This window comes from Bombina bombina, chromosome 1 (assembly GCF_027579735.1).
Source record: "Bombina bombina isolate aBomBom1 chromosome 1, aBomBom1.pri, whole genome shotgun sequence".
NCBI classification, from domain to species: Eukaryota; Metazoa; Chordata; class Amphibia; order Anura; family Bombinatoridae; genus Bombina; species Bombina bombina.
The window spans coordinates 752,586,396-752,608,600 of record NC_069499.1 but is presented as its reverse complement, the minus strand read 5'-3'; the positions used below and the strand labels follow the sequence as shown (position 1 = coordinate 752,608,600).

General features: G+C 39.0%; 1 protein-coding gene across 2 annotated transcripts in view; it reads right to left on the bottom strand.

Annotated features, from left to right (window-relative positions):
• TMEM255A (transmembrane protein 255A) overlaps window positions 1–22,205 on the bottom strand; it is a 211,901-nt gene that overhangs the window by 4,480 nt on the left and 185,216 nt on the right. For both annotated transcript variants that reach the window (XM_053699292.1, XM_053699291.1), the window contains 4 exons: window positions 21,027–21,095; window positions 16,047–16,135; window positions 14,987–15,146; window positions 206–349 (listed from right to left, as the gene is read on the bottom strand). In XM_053699292.1, coding sequence (XP_053555267.1) covers window positions 206–349; window positions 14,987–15,146; window positions 16,047–16,135; window positions 21,027–21,095 — 462 coding nt within the window. The remainder of the gene's footprint in view (window positions 1–205; window positions 350–14,986; window positions 15,147–16,046; window positions 16,136–21,026; window positions 21,096–22,205) is intronic.

Below are 22,205 nucleotides of genomic sequence, written 5' to 3'. Positions count from 1 at the left end.
ACATACACTCTTATAATCGCTATAGCTTTTACTAGAAGCATTTCTACTAATACATGCATGCTGCAAAAATGCTATTCAAAACGGAAATGCACCCGTGTGTATTCCAATCGTATCTGCAATGTCCCTTAAATCCCCTTTCTCCATAATCTTTATTAATATTATAATCTTCATTCATTGTGAATAATGTCCCATAGTGTTACAATACCTGTAAGTCATAGGCAGTATACGGTGGCAGGTGTGGAGTGCTGTGGTAGTATGTGTTGTAAGACGGCACAGGAGGTCTTGTGTTGTATTGCACTGTAGGGCGGGGGGTCTCCTCCACGCAGCTGATGGCTTGTATGCTAGGGCTCTGCAAGGGCAAACACAACTTTATTATACCAGACAACAGTAAACAATGAACATTTATTTATTTTTTTGAAGACTACGGGGCCGATTTATCAAATGCCACTCAGAACACCACATCTAAAGGATTCTGGATGGCGGTTACTTTTTGTCTTCATGTGGGGCTCGTTTGTTGCCTAAATTGCCATATTCTTCTCCAGCTGGGACAGAATATCCAAGGTCTTTAAATGAGGGGACTTTTACCCGCAGGTTATATTGGAGGACTAGAACAAGAGAACTTGTTTGTACAATTAAAACTGAATAGCATTCCAGGCCTGTGAGAAATAGAAGAAATACTGTAAATATAGAGTTTACACTACAAGGTCGTGAGTATTTATATTCATCCTGAAGGAGGTTTACTGCTGAAATGAAAATATACAGAGCTTTTCTTTTACATTTAAGCATACTTGAAAAAAAATTTATTTGGATAGGCACATTGGTTTTTGTCTCTTCCATGTTGCAGAATAACCAAAGACCAACCCAAAAAAAGAGATTGTGAAAAACCTGTGACATATTGGAGTTCTGTAAATGCATAAAAGTTCTGTAAATGCATAAAGCAGTTGTTGGAAGCCAACAGCAGAATAGGTTGTATACTTTTAGTTTTTTTTTTTTTAGTAGTTTATTATTACATACAGTATATACTTTGTGAAGTTAAAGTGGATTCACATAGCAATTATTTGTCATTTCCATAATGGGAAACAAATTCATTTCTATATACAGTGTATATATATATATGCATAGTATACTAGGAATATGGAATTAGGCATCACTTTACAAATAAATTACAATAAGAATTATTATAATAGTAGTATTAAACACCAAGAGTTAAGCACTGTATATATGTATACAAACTAAAGCCTAGATTGCAAGTTTTTTCTCACCACTCACTTTCCTACAGCGCTGGTATTACAGGTTTTTACAAACCCGGCGTTAAAAGGTAAGAAGTGAGCGTAGAGCAAAATTGAGCTCCATACCGCACTTCAATACCAGCGCTGCTTAAGTCAGCCCTAGAGCAGGTTATACATGTTTGTGCACGATTTCCACATCAATATCAATGGGGAGAGCCGGCTGAAAAAAAGTCAAAAAGCAGTGTAAAGCTCCGTAACGCAGACCCATTGATTCCTATGGGGAAACGAAATTTATGTTTACACCTAACACCCTAACATGAACCCCGAGTCTAAACACCCGTAATCTTACACTTATTAACCTCAAATCTGCCGCCCCCGACATTGCCGACACCTACATTATACTTATTAACCCCTAATATGCCGCTCCGGACATCGCCGCCACCTACATTATACTTATTAATCCCTAATCTGCTGCCCCCAAAATCGCCGACACCTACATTATATTTATTAACCCCTAATCTCCCTCCCCCAATGTCGCTGCAACCTACCTACATTTATTAACCCCTAATCTGCCGCCCCCAACGTCGCCGCCACTATATTAAATGTATTAACCCCTAAATCTAAGGCTAACCCTAACACCCCCTAACTTAAATATAATTTAAATAAAGCTAAATAAAAATTAATATTAACTAAATTATTCCTATTTTAAAATAAATACTTACCTATAAAATAAACCCTAAACTAGCTACAATATAACTAATAGTTACATTGTAGCTAGCTTAGGGTTTATTTTTATTTTACAGGCAAGTTTGTATTTATTTTAACTAGGTAGAATAGTTAGTAAATAGTTATTAACTATTTAATAACTACCTAGCTAAAATAAATACAAATTGACCTGTAAAATAAAACCTAACCTACAGTATTTTACAATAACACCTAACACTAAACTACAATTAAATAAATTACCTACATTAAAAACAATTAAATAAATCACCAAAAAAAACAAAACACTAAATTACAGAAAATAAAAACAAATTACAGATCTTTTAAACTAATTACACCTAATCTAATAGCCCAATCAAAATAAAAAAACTGAATTTATGCTTACCTGATAAATTTCTCTCTCTTGTGATGTATCGAGTCCACGGATTCATCCATACTTGTGGGATATTCTCCTTCCCAACAGGAAGTGGCAGAGCTGTCTATATAGCTCCTCCCTTAGCTCCACCCCCCAGTCATTCTACCGAAGGCTAGGAAGAAAAAGGAGAAACCATAGGATGCAGTGGTGACTGAAGTTTTTTAAAGAAAAATATACTACCTGTCTTAAATAGACAGGGCGGGCTGTGGACTCGATAGATCACAAGAGAAAGAAATTTATCAGGTAAGCATAAATTCTGTTTTCTCTTGTAAGATTTGGTGAGTCCACAGATTCATCCATACTTGTGGGATACCAATACCAAAGCTTTAGGACACGGATGAAGGGAGGGACAAGACGGGTACCTTAAATGGAAGGCACCACTGCTTGTAGAACCTTTCTCCCAAAAATAGCCTCCGAAGAAGCAAAAGTATCGTATATTTGTAAAATTTGGAAAAAGTATGAAGCGAAGACCAAGTCGCCGCCTTACAAATCTGTTCAACAGAAGCCTCATTTTTAAAAGCCCATGTGGAAGCCACTGCTCTAGTAGAATGAGCAATAATTCTTTCAGGAGGCTGCTGGCCAGCAGTCTCATAAGCCAAACGGATGATGCTTTACAACCAAAAGGAAAGAGAGGTAGCCGTAGCCTTTTGACCTTTCCGTTTACCAGAATAAACAACAAACAATGAAGATGTTTGACGGAAATCTTTAGTTGCTTGTAAGTAGAACTTTAAAGCACGAACCACATCAAGATTGTGCAACAGACGTTCCTTCTTTGATGAAGGATTAGGACACAGTGAAGGAACAACAATCTCCTGATTGATATTCCTATTAGAAACAACCTTAGGAAGAAACCCAGGTTTGGTACGCAAAACCACCTTATCTGCATGGAAAACAAGGTAAGGTGAATCTAACTGTAAAGCAGATAACTCAGAAACTCTTCGAGCCGAAGAGATAGCTACTAAAAACAAAACTTTCCAAGATAGAAGCTTAATATCTATGGAATGCATAGGTTCAAACGGAACCCCTTGAAGAACTTTAAGAACTAAGTTTAGGCTCCATGGCGGAGCAACAGGTTTAAATACAGGCTTGATCCTAACCAAGGCCTGACTAAAGGCTTGAACGTCTGGGACATCGGCCAGACGTTTGTGTAAAAGAATAGACAAAGCCGATATTTGTCCTCTTAAGGAACTAGCTGATAATCCCTTCTCCAATCCTTCTTGGAGAAAGGACAATATTCTAGGAATCCTAATCTTACTCCATGAGTAACCCTTGGATACACACCAATAAAAATATTTGCGCCAAATCTTATGATAGATCTTCCTGGTGACAGGCTTTCTAGCTTGAATCAGGGTATCAATGACCGACTCAGAGAAACCATGCTTTCATAGAATCAGGCGTTCAATCTCCAAGCAGTCAGACGCAGAGAAATTAGATTTGGATGCGTGAATGGACCTTGGATTAGAAGGGCCTGCCTCACTGGCAGAGTCCACGGTGGAACTGATGACATGTCCACTAGGTCTGCATACCAAGTCCTGCGTGGCCACGCAGGTGCTATTAGAATCACCGAAGCTCTCTCCTGCTTGATTCTGGCAACCAGACCTGGGAGGAGAGGAAACGGTGGAAATACATAGGCCAGATTGAAGGACCAGGGCACTGCTAGAGCATCTATCAGTACCGCCTGGGGATCCCGGGACCTGGACCCGTAACGAGGAAGTTTGGCATTCTGACGGGACGCTATCAGATCCAATTCTGGTGTGCCCCATAGCTGAGTCAGCTGGGCAAATACCTCCGGATGGAGCTCCCACTCCCCCGGATGAAAAGTCTGACGACTTAGGAAATCCGCCTCCCAGTTCTCTACTCCTGGGATATGGATTGCTGAGAGATGGCAAGAGTGATCCTCCGCCCATCAGATTATTTTGGTTACCTCCATCATCGCTAGAGAACTCTGTGTTCCTCCTTGATGATTGATATAAGCTACAGTCGTGATGTTGTCCGACTGAAATCTGATGAATTTGACCGCAGCAAGCTGGGGCCACGCCTGAAGCGCATTGAATATCGCTCTCAGTTCTAGAATGTTTATCGGGAGGAGAGTTTCCTCCTGAGACCATAAGCCCTGTGCTTTCAGGGAGTTCCAGACTGCACCCCAGCCTAACAGGCTGGCATCTGTCGTTACTATGAGCCACTCTGGCCTGTGGAAACACATTCCCTGAGACAGGTGGTCCTGAGACAACCACCAGAGAAGAGAATCTCTGGTCTCCTAGTCCAGATGCAGTTGAGGAGATAAATCTGCATAATCCCCATTCCACTGTTTGAGCATGCATAGTTGCAGTGGTCTGAGGTGTAGGCGGGCAAAAGGAACTATGTCCATTGCCGCTACCATGAGTTCGATTATCTCCATTCACTGAGCCACTGATGGCCGAGGAATGGAATGAAGAGCTCGGCAAGTGGTTAAGAGTTTTGATTTTCTGACCTCCGTCAGAAATAAAAAAATTTCTACCGAGTCTATCAGAGTCCCTAGAAAGGAAACTCTTGTAAGAGGGAAGAGAGAACTCTTTTTTATGTTCACCTTCCACCCGTGAGATCTCAGAAAAACCAACACGATGTCCGTGTGAGACTTGGCTAGTTGGAAATTCGACGCCTGAATTAAGATGTCATCTAGATAAGGCGCCACTGCTATGCCCCGCGGCCTTGGAACCACCAAAAGGGACCCTAGCACCTTTGTGAAAATTCTGGGAGCCGTGGCCAACCCGAAAGGAAGGGCCACAAACTGGTAATGCCTGTCCAGAAAGGCGAATCTGAGGAATTTATGATGATCTCTGTGAATAGGGATGTGTAGATACGCATCCTTTAAGTCCACGGTAGTCATATATTGATCCTCCTGGATCAGAGGTAGAATAGTCCGAATAGTCTCCATCTTGAATGATGGTACTCTGAGGAACTTGTTTAGAATTTTGAGATCCAAGATTGGTCTGAAAGTTCCCTCTTTTTTGGGAACCACAAACAGATTTGAGTAAAACCCTAGCCCTTGTTCCGCTTTTGGAACTGGGCGGATCACTCCCATGGTATGTAGGTCTTCTACACAGCGTAAGAACGCCTCTCTCTTTGTCTGGTTTGCAGACAATTGAGAAGTGTGAAACCTCCCCCTTGGGGGAGAGTCTTTGAAGTCCAGAAGATATCCCTGGGACACAATTTCTAAAGCCCAGGAATCGTGGACATCTCTTGCCCAAGCCTGAGCGAAGAGAGAGAGTCTGCCCCCTACTAGATCTGGTCCCGGATCGGGGGCTACCCCTTCATGCTGTCTTGGAGGCAGCTGCAGGCTTCTTGGCCTGTTTGCTCTTATTCCAAGCCTGGTTAGGTCTCCAGACTGACTTGGATTGGGCAAAATTCCCCTCTTGCTTTGCAGCAGGGGAAGCTGAAGCGGGACCACCCTTGAAATTCCGAAAGGAACGAAAATTATTTTGTTTGGTCCTCAATTTATTTGTCTTATCCTGAGGGAGAGCATGGCCTTTCCCTCCAGTGATGTCTGAAATAATCTCTTTCAGTTCAGGCCCGAATAGGGTCTTTCCTTTGAAAGGGATGTTCAAAAGTTTAGATTTTGATGATACATCAGCAGACCAGGACTTAAGCCATAACACCCTGCGTGCTAAAATGGCAAAACCTGAATTCTTTGCCGCTAACTTAGCCAGTTGGAAAGCGGCATCTGTAATGAAAGAATTAGCCAACTTAAGAGCCTTAATTCTATCCATAATATCCTCTAATGGAGTCTCCATCTGAAGAGCCTCTTCTAGAGCATTGAACCAGAAAGCAGCTGCAGTAGTTACAGGAACAATGCACGCAATAGGTTGGAGAAGAAAACCTTGATGAACAAAAATTTTCTTCAGGAGACCCTCTAATTTTTTATCCATAGGATCTTTGAAAGCACAACTGTCTTCGATAGGTATAGTTGTACATTTAGATAGAGTAGAAATAGCTCTCTCCACCTTAGGAACCGTCTGCCATGAGTCCCGCATGGTGTCAGATATGGGAAACATTTTCTTAAAAACAGGAGGGGGAGCAAACGGAATACCTGGTTTATCCCACTCCTTAGTAGCAATATTCACAATCCTCTTAGGGACTGGAAAAACATCAGTGTAAACAGGAACCTCTAAGTATTTGTCCATTTTACACAATTTCTCTGGAACCACTATGGGGTCACAATCATCTAGAGTCGCTAATACCTCCCTGAGCAATAAGCGGAGGTGTTCAAGCTTAAATTTAAAGGCCGTCATGTCAGAATCTGTCTGAGGGAGCGTCTTTCCTGAATCCGAAATTTCTCCCTCAGATAACAAATCCCTTACCCCTACTTCAGAACATTGTGAGGGTATATCAGATACGGCTACTAAAGCGTCAGACTGCTCAGCTTTACTTAACCCAGAGCTGCAGAACTGTCACGCTTTCCTTGTAAACCAGGCAGTTTAGAAAAAACCTCTGTGAGGGTTTTATTCATAACTGTGGCCATGTCTTGTAAAGTAAATGAATTTGACGCATTAGAGGTACTTGGCGTCACTTGTGCGGGCGTTACTGGTTGTGACACTTGGGGAGAGCTAGATGTCAAAAACTCATTTCCTTCTGTCTGAGAATCATCTATTACTATATTTTTCATTGCTAAAATATGCTCTTTATAATTTTAGACATATCAGTGCAAGTGGGACACATTCTAAGAGGGGGTTCCACAATGGCTTCCAAACACATTAAACAAGGATTTTCCTTAGTGTCAGACATGTTAAACAGGCTAGTAATGAAACAAGCAAGCTTGGAAAACACTTTATTCAAAGTAAATAATACTTAGAAAGAAAAAAATAAACGGTACTGTGCCTTTAAGAGAAAAAAGCTGCACAAACTCTGCAAAACAGTGTAAAAAGCAGTAAACTCAACGAAATTTTTACAGTAGCATCATAAAGCCTTAGTAACTTTGCACAGCTATGCAAATAAACAATTAACCCCTTAATGTAAAAACCGGATTGACAAAACGTCAAAAACCGGTAAAAAACGTTCAGCGCCTTGCCATAGCTCTGCTGTGGCGCTTACCTGCCCTTTATGAACGATTTGTGGGGGAAAAAACTTCTTTACAGCCCTCAAACACACACTGAGGCATGAAAATAGGCCCCTCCCACCTCACTCGATGTCATGGGGCCTAAAGGAAACACAACAGAGTGTTTCCTAAACTAGCCATGTGGGTTAATAACCCTTAAACAAGCCACAAAGACCCCTTAAAGTCCCTCAAAAAAACGTTATTGCAAATATAATAAAAACGTTTTTCCTTATCAGTGTCACCAGTAACTAATGAGCCCTTTATGTAAGCTGGGATTCTTACTAAGTCTCTGAATACAGCTTACCCTTCCCTCATGGGGAACAGCAGTGGATTTTAGTTACAAAGTGCTAAAATCATCATCCTCCCTGCAGAAATCTTCATCTCTTTTCAGCCAGAGAGTAAATAGTACACACCGGTACCATTTAAAATAAACTTTTGCTTGAGAAAATAAAAACTAAACATTTTTGTCACCACATTCACTTTGCCCTTCCTAGCAGTTAAGCAGGCAGAGTGAATGACTGGGGGGTGGAGATAAGGGAGGATCTATATAGACAGCTATGCTGTGGGTGCTCTCTCTGCCACTTCCTGTTGGGAAGGAGAATATCCCACAAGTATGGATGAATCCGTGGACTCGATACATCTTACAAGAGAAAGCCCCCCAAAATAAAAAAACCCTAGCCTAAACTAAACTACCAATAGCCCTTAAAAGGGCCTTTTGCGGGGCATTGCCTTAAAGAAATCAGCTCTTTTACCTGTAAAAAAAAAATACAACCCCCCCAACAGTAAAACCCACCGCCCACACAACCAACCCCCCAAATAAAAAGCTAACTAAAAAAACCTAAGCTCCCCATTGCCCTGAAAAGGGCATTTGGATGGGCATTGCCCTTAAAAGGGCATTTAGCTCTATTGCTGCCCAAAGCCCTAACCTAAAAAATAAACCCACCCAATACACCCTTAAAAAATCCTAACACTAACCCCCGAAGATTCACTTACCGGGAGATGTCTTCATCCAAGCGGCAAGATGTCCTCAACGAAACCGGCAGAAGTGGTCCTCCAGACGGGCAGAAGTCTTCATCCAGACGGCATCTTCTATCTTCATTCTTCCGAAGCGGAGCGGCTCCATCTTCAAGACATCCGGCGAGCTCAATCCTATTGGCTGATTGTATCAGCCAATAGGATTTTTTTCTACCTTAATTCCGATTGGCTGATAGAATTCTATCAGCCAATCGGAATCTAAGGGATGCCATCTTGGATGACGTCACTTAAAGTGATATTCATTCCGAAGAAGACGTCATTTGAAAAAGTATGCTCCGCAGTGGATGTCTTGAAGATGGAGCCGCTCCGCGTCGGAAGGATGAAGATAGAAGATGCCGTCTGGATGAAGACTTCTGCCCGTCTGGAGGACCACTTCTGCCCGTCTGGAGGACCACTTCTGCCGGCTTCGTTGAGGACATCTTGCCATTTGGATGAAGACTTCTCCCAGTAAGTGAATCTTCGAGGGTTAGTGTTAGGATTTTTTAAGGGTGTATTGGGTGGGTTTATTTTTTAGGTTAGGGCTTTGGGCAGCAATAGAGCTAAATGCCCTTTTAAGGGCAATGCCCATCCAAATGCCCTTTTCAGGGCAATGGGGAGCTTAGTTTTTTTTAGTTAGCTTTTTATTTGGGGGGTTGGTTGTGTGGGCGGTGGGTTTTACTGTTGGGGTGGTTGTTTGTATTTTTTTTTACAAGTAAAAGAGCTGATCTCTTTGGGGCAATGCCCTGCAAAAGGCCCATTTAAGGGCTATTGATAGTTTAGGCTAGGGTTTTTCTTTATTTTGGGGGGGCTTTTTTATTTTGATAGGGCTCTTAGATTAGGTGTAATTAGTTTAAATATTTGATCATTTATTTGTTTTTTATTTTCTGTAATTTAGTGTTGTTTTTTTTTGTGATTTAGCTAATTTAATTTATTTAATTGTATTTAATGTAGGTAATTTATTTAATTGTAGTGTAGTGTTAGGTGTTATTGTAAGATAGGTTAGGTTTTATTTTACAGGTCAATTTGTATTTATTTTAGCTAGGTAGTTATTAAATAGTTAATAACTACTTAGTAACTATTCTACCTAGTTAAAATAAATACAAACTTGCCTGTGAAATAAAAATAAACCCTAAACTAGCTACAATGTAACTATTAGTTATATAGTAGCTAGCTTAGGGTTTATTTTATAGGTAAGTATTTAGTTTTAAATAGGAATAATTTAGTTAATGATAGTAATTTTATTTAGATTTATTTAAATTATATTTAAGTTAGGGGGTGTTAGGGTTAGACTTAAATTTAAAGGGTTAATAAATGTAGAATAGTGGTGGCGACGTTGGGGACGGCAGATTAGGGGTTAATAAATGTAGGTAGGTGGTGGCGATGTTAGGGGTGGCAGATTAGGGGTTAATAATATTTAACTAGTGTTTGCGAGACGGGAGTGTGGCGGTTTAGGGGTTAATATGTTTATTATAGTGGCGGCGGTGTCGGGAGCGGCAGATTAGGGGTTAATAATTTAATGTTAGTGTTTGCAATGCGGGAGGGCCTCGGTTTAGGGGTTAATAGGTAGTTTATGGGTGTTAGTGTACTTTTTAGCATTTAGTTATGAGTTTTATGCTATGGCGATGTAGTGTAAAACTCATAACTACTGACTTTAAAATGCGTTAGAAATCTTGACGGTAAAGGGTGTACCGCTCACGTTTTGGCTTCCCAGGACAAGCTTGTAATACCGGCGCTATGGAAGTCCCATAGAAAAAAGGGTTTACGAACTTTACGTAAGTCGGTTTGCGGTAAGGCCAAACAAGTGTGCGGTTCCCCTATACCTGCAAGACTCGTAATACCAGTGGGCGTAAACAAGCAGCGTTAGGATCTGTTAACGCTGCTTTTTTACCTTAACGCACAACTCGTAATCCAGCCGTAAATTTGCAAAAGCATTTAAACTGCCATTTTGTTTGCCCGAGTATAGCTATCTCCTCTTCTGTGGCCAGGTTTGTTACACATATTAAAACATTTTATGGGGAATTAAATTACATTTTATGTCCTTTATGTAATCAGTGGACCTGAGATGTCTAAGTTGCTTTTAATTTTCCTTTCTATATGTAGGTGGGCAGAACAACTCCCAATCCTTAAAGGGATAGAATGGTCAAAAATAAAATGTGCATGGGTGCATTTCAATTTAAAATATAACTATTTTTGCAATATATGTCCAGTAGCAAAAATGCTTTTAGTAAGTTATTACAGATTTCCCTAAGGCATACACACATATCCTGTGAGGGCCATGCACCAGCATTCAAACACTATCGGCTAGATTACGAGTTTGGCGTTAGCCTTAAAAAGCAGCGTTAAGGTGTCCTAACGCTGCTTTTTAACGCCCGCTGGTATTACGAGTCAGGGAGGTACAGGTGTACCGCTCACTTTTTTTCTGCGACTTTTCCATACCACAAATCCCCTTACGTCAATTGCGTATCCTATCTTTTTAATGGGATTTTCCTAACACTGGTATTACAAGTCTTGGAAGAAGTGAGCGGTACAGCCTCTACCTCCAAGACTCCTACCGCCTTTAAAAGTCAGTAGTTAAGAGTTTTATGGGCTAACGCCGGAACATAAAGCTCTTAACTACAGTGCTATAAAGTACACTAACACCCTACGTTATACTTATGAACCCCTAATCTGCTGCCCCTAACATCGCTGACACCTAAATTATATTTATTAACCCCTAATCTGCCTACCCCAACGCCGCTGCAACCTACCTACACTTCTTAACCCCTAATCTGCCGACCGGACATCACCGCCACTATAATAAATGTATTAACCCCTAAACCGCTGCACTCCCGCCTCGCAAACTCTATAATAAATTTTATTAACCCCTAATCTGCCATCCCTAACATCGCCGCCACCTACCTACAATTATTAACCCCTAATCTGCCGCCCCCAACGTCGCCGCTACTATAATAAAGTTATTAACCCCTAAACCTAAGTCTAACCCTAACACCCCCCTAAGTTAAATATAATTTAAATAAATCTAAATAAAATTAATATAATTAAATACATTACTCCTATTTAAAACTAAATACTTACCTATAAAATAAACCCTAATATAGCTACAATATAACTTATAGTTACATTGTAGCTATTTTAGGATTTATATTTATTTTACAGGCAACTTTGTATTTATTTTAACTAGGTACAATAGCTATTAAATAGTTAATAACTATTTAACAGCTACCTAGTTAAAATAATTACAAAATTACCTGTAAAATAAATCCTAACCTAAGTTACAAATACACCTAACACTACACTATCAATAAATTAATTAAATAAATTAACTACAATTAATCTAACATAAAATACAATTAAATAAACTAAACTATATTACAAAAACAAACAAACACTAAATTACAAAAAATAAAAAAATATTACAAGAATTTTAATCTAATTACACCTAATATAAGCCCCCTAATAAAATAAAAAAGCCCCCCAAAATAAGAAAATTCCCTACCCTATACTAAATTACAAAAGTAATCAGCTCTTTTACCAGCCCTTAAAAGGGCTTTTTGCGGGGCATTGCCCCAAAGTAATCAGCTCTTTTACCTGTAAAAAAAAATACAAGATCCCCCCAACATTAAAACCCACCACCCACACACCCCTACTCTAAAACCCACCCAATCCCCCCTTAAAAAAACCTAACACACCTACCTTGAGCCGTGTTCACCCAGCCGGGCTGAATTCTTCATCCAATCCGGACGATGTGGTCCTCCATCCGGCAGAAGTCTTCATCCAAGCGGGGCAGAAGAGGTCCTCCATCCGGCATAAGTCTTCATCCATCCGCGGCTCCATCTTCAAGACCTCCGACGCGGAACATCCTCCTCGGCCGACGGACTAACGACGAATGAAGGTTCCTTTAAATGACGTCATCCAAGATGGCGTCCCTCGAATTCCGATTGGCTGATAGGATTCTATCAGCCAATCAGAATTAAGGTAGGAAAAATCTGATTGGCTGATTCCGATCAGCCAATAGAATGCAAGGTCAATCCGATTGGCTGATTGAATCAGCCAATCAGATTTTTCCTACCTTAATTCCAATTGGCTGATAGGATTCTATCAGCCAATTGGAATTAAGGTTGGAAAAATCTGATTGGCTGATTCCGATCAGCCAATAGAATGCAAGGTCAATCCGATTGGCTGATTGAACCAGCCAATCAGATTTTTCCTAACTTAATTCCAATTGGCTGATAGAATCCTATCAGCCAATCGGAATTCGAGGGACGCCATCTTGGATTTCGTCATTTAAAGGAACCTTTTAAAGGAACCAAGATGGTGTCCCTCAAATTCCGATTGGCTGATAGGATTCTATCAGCCAATCGGAATTAAGGTAGGAAAAATCTGATTGGCTGATTCCGATCAGCCAATAGAATGCGAGGTCAATCCGATTGGCTGATTGAATCAGCCAATCAGATTTTTCCTACCTTAATTCCAATTGGCTGATAGGATTCTATCAGCCAATTGGAATTAAGGTAGGAAAAATCTGATTGGCTGATTCCGATCAGCCAATAGAATGCAAGGTCAATCCGATTGGCTGATTGAATCAGCCAATCAGATTTTTCCTACCTTAATTCCAATTGGCTGATAGAATCCTATCAGCCAATCGGAATTCGAGGGACGCCATCTTGGATTACGTCATTTAAAGGAACCTTCATTCGTCGTTAGTCCGTCGGCCGAGGAGGTCTTGAAGATGGAGCCGCGGATGGATGAAGACTTCTGCCGGATGGAGGACCTCTTCTGCCCCGCTTGGATGAAGACTTCTGCCGGATGGAGGACCTCTTCTGCCCCGCTTGGATGAAGACTTCTGCCGGATGGAGAACCACATCGCCCGGATTGGATGAAGAATTCGGCCTGGCTGGGTGAACACCGCTCAAGGTAGGGTGATCTTCAGGGGGTTAGTGTTAGTTTTTTTTAAGGGGGAATTGGGTGGGTTTTAGAGTAGGGGTGTGTGGGTGGTGGGTTTTAATGTTGGGGGGGTCTTGTATTTTTTTTTACAGGTAAAAGAGCTGATTACTTTGGGGCAATTTCCCCCCCCCCCCCTTTTAAGGGCTGGTAAAAGAGCGGATTACTTTTGTAATTTAGTATAGGGTAGGGAATTTTCTTATTTTGGGGGGCTTTTTTTATTTTATTAGGGGGCTTAGATTAGGTGTAATTAGATTAAAATTCTTGTAATATTTCTTTATTTTTTGTAATTTAGTGTTTGGGTTTTTTTTGTAATATAGTTTAGTTTATTTAATTGTATTTTATGTTAGATAATTGTAGTTAATTTATTTAATTAATTTATTGATAGTGTAGTGTTAGGTGTATTTGTAACTTAGGTTAGGGTTTATTTTACAGGTAATTTTGTAATTATTTTAACTAGGTAGCTATTAAATAGTTATTAACTATTTAATAGCTATTGTACCTAGTTAAAATAAATACAAAGTTGCCTGTAAAATAAATATAAATCCTAAAATAGCTACAATGTAACTATTAGTTATATTGTAGCTATATTAGGGTTTATTTTATAGCTAAGTATTTAGTTTTAAATAGGATTAATGTATTTAATTATAGTAATTTTATTTAGATTTATTTAAATTATATTTAATTTAGGGGGGTGTTAGGGTTAGACTTAGGTTTAGGGGTTAATAACTTTATTATAGTAGCGGCGATGTTAGGGAGGGCAGATTAGGGGTTAATAAAATGTATTATAGTGTTTGCGAGGCGGGAGTGCGGCGGTTTAGGGGTTAATACATTTATTATAGTGGCGGCGATGTCCGGTCGGCAGATTAGGGGTTAATAATTGTAGGTAGGTGGCGGCGACGTTGGGGGCGGCAGATTAGGGGTTAATAAATATAATATAGGTGTCGGCGATGTTAGGGGCAGCAGATTAGGGGTTCATAGGGATAATGTAGGTGGTGGCGGTGTCCGGAGCGGCAGATTAGGGGTTAATAGTATAATGCAGGTGGCGACGATGTTGGGGGCAGCAGATTAGAGGTTAATAAGTGTAAGGTTAGGGGTGTTTAGACTCGGGGTTCATGTTAGGGTCCTAGAAAGTTTTTCCCCATAGGAAACAATGGGGCTGCATTAGGAGCTGAACGCTGTTTTTTTTCCATCTTACCACTACCGTAAGCAACGCTGGTATTACAGTGAGAAGTGGAGCTAAATTTTGCTCAATACTCACTTTTCTGAGGCTAACGCAGCCATTCAGAAAACTTGTAATACCAGCGTTGTTTAAAGTGAGCGCTGGAAAAAAAAGGAGCGTTAGCTCCGCAAATGTTTACCAACAAAACTTGTAATCTAGCCGTATGCTTGTTCAGGGAGCTGGCAGTGTTGTTTATTGCTTCTGAAGACATAATTTGTTTTATACAAGACAAATCTACTCATTTTATCATTCTATGTATTATCTTCCCGCTGTATACATTTCCCACTATTTGCACCTATGTCATAATGTAGAGTAGTGACAAATAGGCCAATATGTTCACGGTTTGTTGCTCAAAAAAGTTTGAACCTCACCATATCCTTGAATCCACCGAGAACAGCAGCTGTAATTATTCCAAGGAAGAGGCCCATAATGTTTAATATAGTTACCGACCAGAGCAGGTGATAGAGATGAACAACATCTTGGCAGCTATTTACATCCATGTACTCATAATAAATACTAGAAATCCCAATCCTGTCATTAAAAGAAGAATGAATACATATTATTGTGACTGAATGTCTGAATGTAGCTTTTCCTAATTTGTAATTCACTTCTATCTGAAGATTATTAATCACATGGAAAGGTACATTAAATACATGTTTGCTTTTGTATAGAAATTGTGCTTGCCCCACACTCCCTAGAGAAGCTGAAAAGCAAATTGTGTAACACGTTTGTTTCCCCATAATGCTGGAAATTGTCTAATCCAGCTACTGGTTTGCTGCATTTATTAGAAAACCTAGGATACATAATTTGCATTTGGCCTCTCCAGGGAACGTGGGACAAAGCACAATTTTTACACAAATACAAGAGGTGCTTAAAGGGATAGTCTAGTCAAAATGAAACGTTTGTGATTCGGATAGAGCATGCAATTTCAAGCAACTTTCTAATTTACTCCTATTATCTTTATTGTTTTATTTTTCTTTGTTCTCTTGGTATCTTTATTTAAAAAAGCAAGAATGTAAGCTTAGGAGCTGTGCCATTTTTGGTTCAGCACCTGGGTAGCGCTTGCTGACTTCATTTAGACACCAATCAGCACGCCAGATACTTCACTATAAAATTATGCAGCCAAGCACTGCACATAAGCAACTTAGGGATGCATGCAGTGATAGTGCTACAAAATACCATTATAGTTTAAACACAAACCTTATATAACCTGGAGTCAAATAAAACATACAGAAAGCCTGCACTGTTGTACAACAACCTTAGCTTGGCAAACCCTGGACAGGACATCTAAACTGTCAGAACTATTTCAAACGTATACATTTATTATCAGCATCTTTTTATCTCTATGTATGTGTTTGATTCAGTCTGTTTTTCCTACGAGAATTGCATAATTCATGGAAATGCGATCACACTTTCAGAAAGGTCACCCACCTTCCACAATTATAAAGATCGCAGCAATAACACGTGTTACTTTTTATAGTCAGCACACAGGGCCCCCGTGGGTTTGGCTGGCAAGTCACCTGCAAAAGGAAACAAATTATAAGGTCATGCAAGTCTAGACAAGAAGATTAAGAGTGTTGTGAATATCTCAGTTATGGTTAAATAATGTTAACTATGTATAAAAAGAGCAATTCTAACAAATTCAAAATAAGATCTTATGGGCTTGTAAAAAAACAACAACAACAAAACAAAGCAGTTTTTTTTACACTAAAAGAGGAGTTTAATTGCTTCCATGAGATACACTGGAGCAGCACACACTCCAAGCTTTCCCCCAGAGCAGGGATAGGGAACCTTGGCACTCCTGATGTTTCAGGACTACCATGATGCTTAGGCACTCTGAAGTCCAGTTGAGCATCATGGGAAATGTAGTTCTGAAACATCTGGAGGGCCAAGTTTTCCCATCCCTGCCCCAGAGGATGTATGGTTGTCTGTCTGATCTGCCTGAATGTGAGACTAATTATTTATGGGTGGGTAGACGTGGTTCACAATTCTATTATGTAAAACCAGAGTATAAAAAGGTAAGAAAAAACAAGGGGGGGGGGTGTAAATGTTACAGAGCTTTAAGACTGGCATCATGCTGCAAAATGCTGGATGGTTAGGAACATGGAGGGGAGAGCTTGAATGACAGAAAAAAAATGAAATTGTAATATTGCAATAGCAACTGGGATTACTTGATTGTTCTGGAATTACTTTGTGGAGAAGACACTATCACCTCAACTGCAGAAGTATATCATGGCACTGCAAGTCTGAAGCATCGTATGCCTCTCTATTTGTAATGTGATTGTAATAGTATTAGCAAATTGTAAAAGCAGTAATTAATCCAGATGGCAGAGGTGAATGGGCGTGGAGACTCCTCTCTGAAAATTGTTGGTTGTAAGTAATATTGTATGGATGTACAACTCATTCCTCCTTGTTTGCACAAAGTGTGGGATGTTATACAAAGATGACCTTTTCATTTATAAGCTATTTTTACTGGAAACTGTAAAGGTAAATAAAAGATTTATAAAAACCTAACATATGTATCTATGGGAAGGTGAACTAATGCTTAGCAAATTGCACGCAATTTCATTACATTTTTAATTAATTGTACAGCATTTGTTATGCTGACTGAAAAGTGAAAAGAAAAAGACAAATTAATTAAAAGGCCTCACCAGCCACTTCCAGTTCCTACATTATTCAATGCAGATCATTTTCTAAAGTATGTAGGGATGAGCAAGAATTAATCAATCAGCTACATACATATGAATAGGTAAAGCTGGAAACACATTTTTGCAGATTATAGGTAACACAAGTAGACTACAATGAATGTTTACATGTAAAGATCCTAATACATTCAGAAAGAGAAGCAATCTGCCAGGAACAAAGAAGGAGCAAGGAATCTATGCCTGGTTTGCCCCATATCACCCTTAGGGAGACTTTACCCAGAAGAGCAAAGTAAATATAACACACTCAGGGTGTCTCATTCTATAATAAAATATTTAATAAGCATATTGATGGAATCAAAATATGGAACCATACATACACCTACTATTGACCATCAAGATTCTATGTATAAGATATCACACTTACCGGAATTATATTCCAAAATAACGTAATAAGTTGTTTTTATATATATATATATATATATATATATATATATATATATATATATATATATATAAACTTCAAAATATAGATTGTGATATTCCAGGCTGCAACTGCCGATAACTAACATAATCACATTATGATCCAAAGTGCAGTGATGCACCAGATACAGACTGGATCGGATTTGCCAATACTAAACAATAGGCGTGGTAAGACGTCACAAAAAGCCGCCAATGCCGCGGCACCCTGTCTTCGAAAAAGCCGGAGGAACCGGAGAAACATGTCGGGAGCAAGGGCATGTGGGACCCTTCATTTTTAATTATCTAGTAAAAGTTAGGGCTGTAAATACTGTCTCAGATTTATTAAGCAAACTTTTTGCGGCTAAACCCCTTATTAGCAGGCAATGACCGAAAGTCACATACGCGTTGGCTAATACATGGGAACGGGTGTAGAAATGTGCAATCCTTCTCCCTTTCAAAACACTAGACGCGTACATACGTGAACTATAGTAGTGCTAACTTATATTATAGAAGTGAATAGGGCTGGAAGGGTTATGTTTTTATGCTTACTTGTACAATAATTTAATTAAATATATATATATATATATATATATATATATATATATATATATATATATATATATATATCTGTCAAGAGGTTTAGGTACATCCACATGTTAATAGTGGAAAATCACAAGATATTTAAGTGTACTTAAGCGCCCTTAACACATTACACAGTCTGTTTGTAATATAAGTAATGTAAGTAGATACATTGATGAAGACCTGGTGTGCAGCCTTATACAAGCCGCTACTGCCAACTAGCAACAATAATATACTCTCTGCAATACGATTCATACCTTAAACATAAGTAGCAATATCGTAACAGATAACGCTACTAGATCAGACCGCCTTGTATAAACAGGTCTAATAATATTAACAACAGTTACATTGCTTAAAATTTCCTTGTGGCTGATATATATCCACATGACAAATAGCGAAGGAATCATAGATTCTTAAGGAACTCCACAAACCTATATAGTTTGTCTAAAATCTAAGTGGAGATACTGATAGTGACCTACGGTGCAGTTTACTATACACTGCTTTAGAGCAATAGAAATAATATTATATCCTCTGTAATGTGCATGATATTTTACTACAAGTGGAAATACTATATTAGATACTGTTGCTGGCAGATAAATATACAGACTAAATTATATAAACACAGTAGCTACAATAGTATCAAGAATAACCACAGGGAAAATTGAAAGATACAATTAATGCCAAGATACAAACTGAATCACTGTGGTGGATTGTCACGATAGCAATATACTACTATATACATACACAATTAATGTGTTACGAACTAAAGCCATATCTAAGCCATTCAGCCAAGTATTCCACAATATAGTCACTGTATTAATTCAGACTGCAGTTACGTTATTACTAGGTTGCTGTGTGTCCAAAAGAACTTAGACCTTGGAATATCCAACACAGTATTAATCACTAAATGGTTAATAACTTTAACAATACATCTGTAATAGAGTAATTTCCTAGATATCTAACACCAAGATTGCTGTATAATACAGAGTACAGTAATATTAACCTGGTTATCCAATATAAGATTCCAAAGTACAAATCATCTAAGAGCAACAAGTGGGTATATAGATATAAATATCACACATAATACTTGTGGGATATAATTACACATATAGTTACATAATGTATTACCATTTTAGTGGTTAGCAATCTCGCCACTAATTGAATGGTAGTATATTCGATTGTCTGAATATTACATCACTAACTGTCTGCACCAAGCACCCACACTATTTGGGAATCCTATTTGGCAAGCTCTTCTTTTCCTCCAAGCCATACTATAATCTAGTAAGGGAGACCCTCATTTTAGGTCTCTGTGGTTACCTGGTGGGATAGTATCCAGGATAGCCACTTACAATCAGCCCTATACTTTCTAGCTGTTTTTAAATGTATCACCTTTTTAAAATACCTAATAAAGTTTATAATTTTTTATAATATTTTTGTTGACGTATACCTACCTATAATTATTACACAACCTTTGTGTGGGATTTGAGTGCTAAGGTGTATTCTTTCTGTGCAACTATCTCTTTGTTTCTTCTGTTGAAATGTAGACTTCACCCAAAGCCATAATACAAATACATACAGAAAGGGAAGCAATCTGCCAGGAACAAAGAAGAAGCAAGGAATCCATGTCAGGTTTCCCCCATCGGGAGACTTTACCCAGAGCCATAATACAAATACATACAGAAAGAGAAGCAGTCTGCCAGGAACGAACAACAGCTCAGTGGCTTGTTCTATGATCCCCAGAAGATTGTCTCAGGTCAGTCCAGCCCTGAAATAGCAGGCAATTGTCCTGTAAACAAGGGAAATGGCAACCCCAGACGTGGGCTACTTGTCCAATGTGCCTAGAGGGATATAGCTGCACCTTGCTGACGAGGCCCAAAAGAGACCAAAGCAATCGTCTGGGTTGCCATTTCCCTTGTTCAGAGGAGAATTGCCTGGTATTTCAGGCCTGCACTGACCTTGTTAGGTGGGGTCAGACTGATATATTTCAGGTAAGATCTCCTCTGTGAAAGCATTATTGGGCAAAAAGAAGCTACTCCCAGGTAGTAACTGGGCCATAGAACATGCCACTGAGCTGTTGTTCATTCATGGCAGACTACTTCTCTTTCTGTATGTAAATATAAAGATCAAAATAAGTTAGATATGGCTCAGCACTAAAGGGTTCATTGAAGAAGGAAAAACGGCTTTCCTACGTAAGTTTTGTTTCTTGTAAAAAAGATGTACTTAAAAATAACACTCATAAAAAAAATCATGTTGACACTCTGCTTAAGTTGCATGTGATCAACCCATTACATGGACAATAAACTCAAAATTAAATGCTCAATTATGCAAAGTGACAAAACTTTACAACAAACTTTTTTTATTGCATGCTTTTCCTGCAATTTAAATGTGAACATTAAAATTGTTCCACCAACATCTGAAAGGCAGGAAGCATTCCATGATAATTAGAGCCCTGATCATCATACATAATGCACAATGATCTGCATAGGACATCTTTATATATCTGTCCCTGGCTGCCCACAGCACAGGAGATACAATTAACTGACAAATGACTGTTTTAAATGCTTTGAAAACTTTTATTTTGTATGTAAATATTTTAAAGTTCAACAATTCATTTCTAAACTGTATATAAAAATAACTTGTTCCTATGTACATAGCAACATTTGCAATATGCATATAGCTTAGAAAGTACTGGAGAATGCATCTACTGCAAGCAAACTCAAATCCTCACCTCTGTTGTATGGTCATTATATGTACTGGAATAGTATCCACATTTCCCGGCATAAAGAGGTCTGAGATCCTTACAAAAAAAAATTAAAATAAAATATATTAATATGTAAATATAAATATGTGTATATGCATCTTTTTTGCAATATATATATATATATATATATATATATATATATATAAATATATATATATATATATATATATATATTGTGTACACACACACACATATATATATATATATATATACACACACACACACAAAAATATAAGGCATGTCTCATAAAGAGGTTTGGGATGCCTACAACCCCCCCAAAGATATTAATATGTGTTTTATATATATATATATATATATATATATACACACACACACACACAGTATCTCACAAAATGAGTACACCCCTCACATTTTTGTAAATATGTTATTATATCTTTTCATGTGACAACACTGAAGAAATGACACTTTGCTACAATGTAAAGTAGTGAGTGTACAGCCTGTATAACAGTGTAAATTTGCTGTCCCCTCAAAATAACTCAACACACAGCCATTAATGTCTAAACCGTTGGCAACAAAAGTGAGTACACCCCAAAGTAGAAATGTCCAAATTGGGCCCAATTAGCCATTTTCCCTCCCTGTTGTCATGTGACTCAGTGTTACAAGGTCTCAGGTGTGAATGGGGAGCAGGTGTGTTAAATTTAGTGATATCGCTCTAACACTCTCTCATACTGGTCACTGGAAGTTCAACATGGCACCCCATGGCAAAGAACTGAGGATCTGAAAAAAATAATTGTTGCTCTACATAAAGATGGCCTAGGCTATAAGAAGATTGCCAAGACCCTGAAACTAAGCTGCAGCAAGGTGGGCAAGACCATACAGCTGTTTCACAGGACAGGTTCCACTCAGAAAAGGCCTCGCCATGGTCGACCAAAGAAGTTGAGCGCACGTTCTCAGCATCCTATACAGAGGTTGTCTTTGGGAAATATATGTATGGGTGCTGTCAGTATTGCTGCAGAGGTTGAAGGGGTGGGGGGTCAGCCTGTCAGTGCTCAGACCATACGCCGTACACTGCATCAAATTGGTCTGCATGGCTGTCGTCCCCAGAAGGAAGCCTCTTCTAAAGATGATGCACAAGAAAGCCCGCAAACAGTTTGCTGAAGACAAGCAGACTAAGGACATGGATTA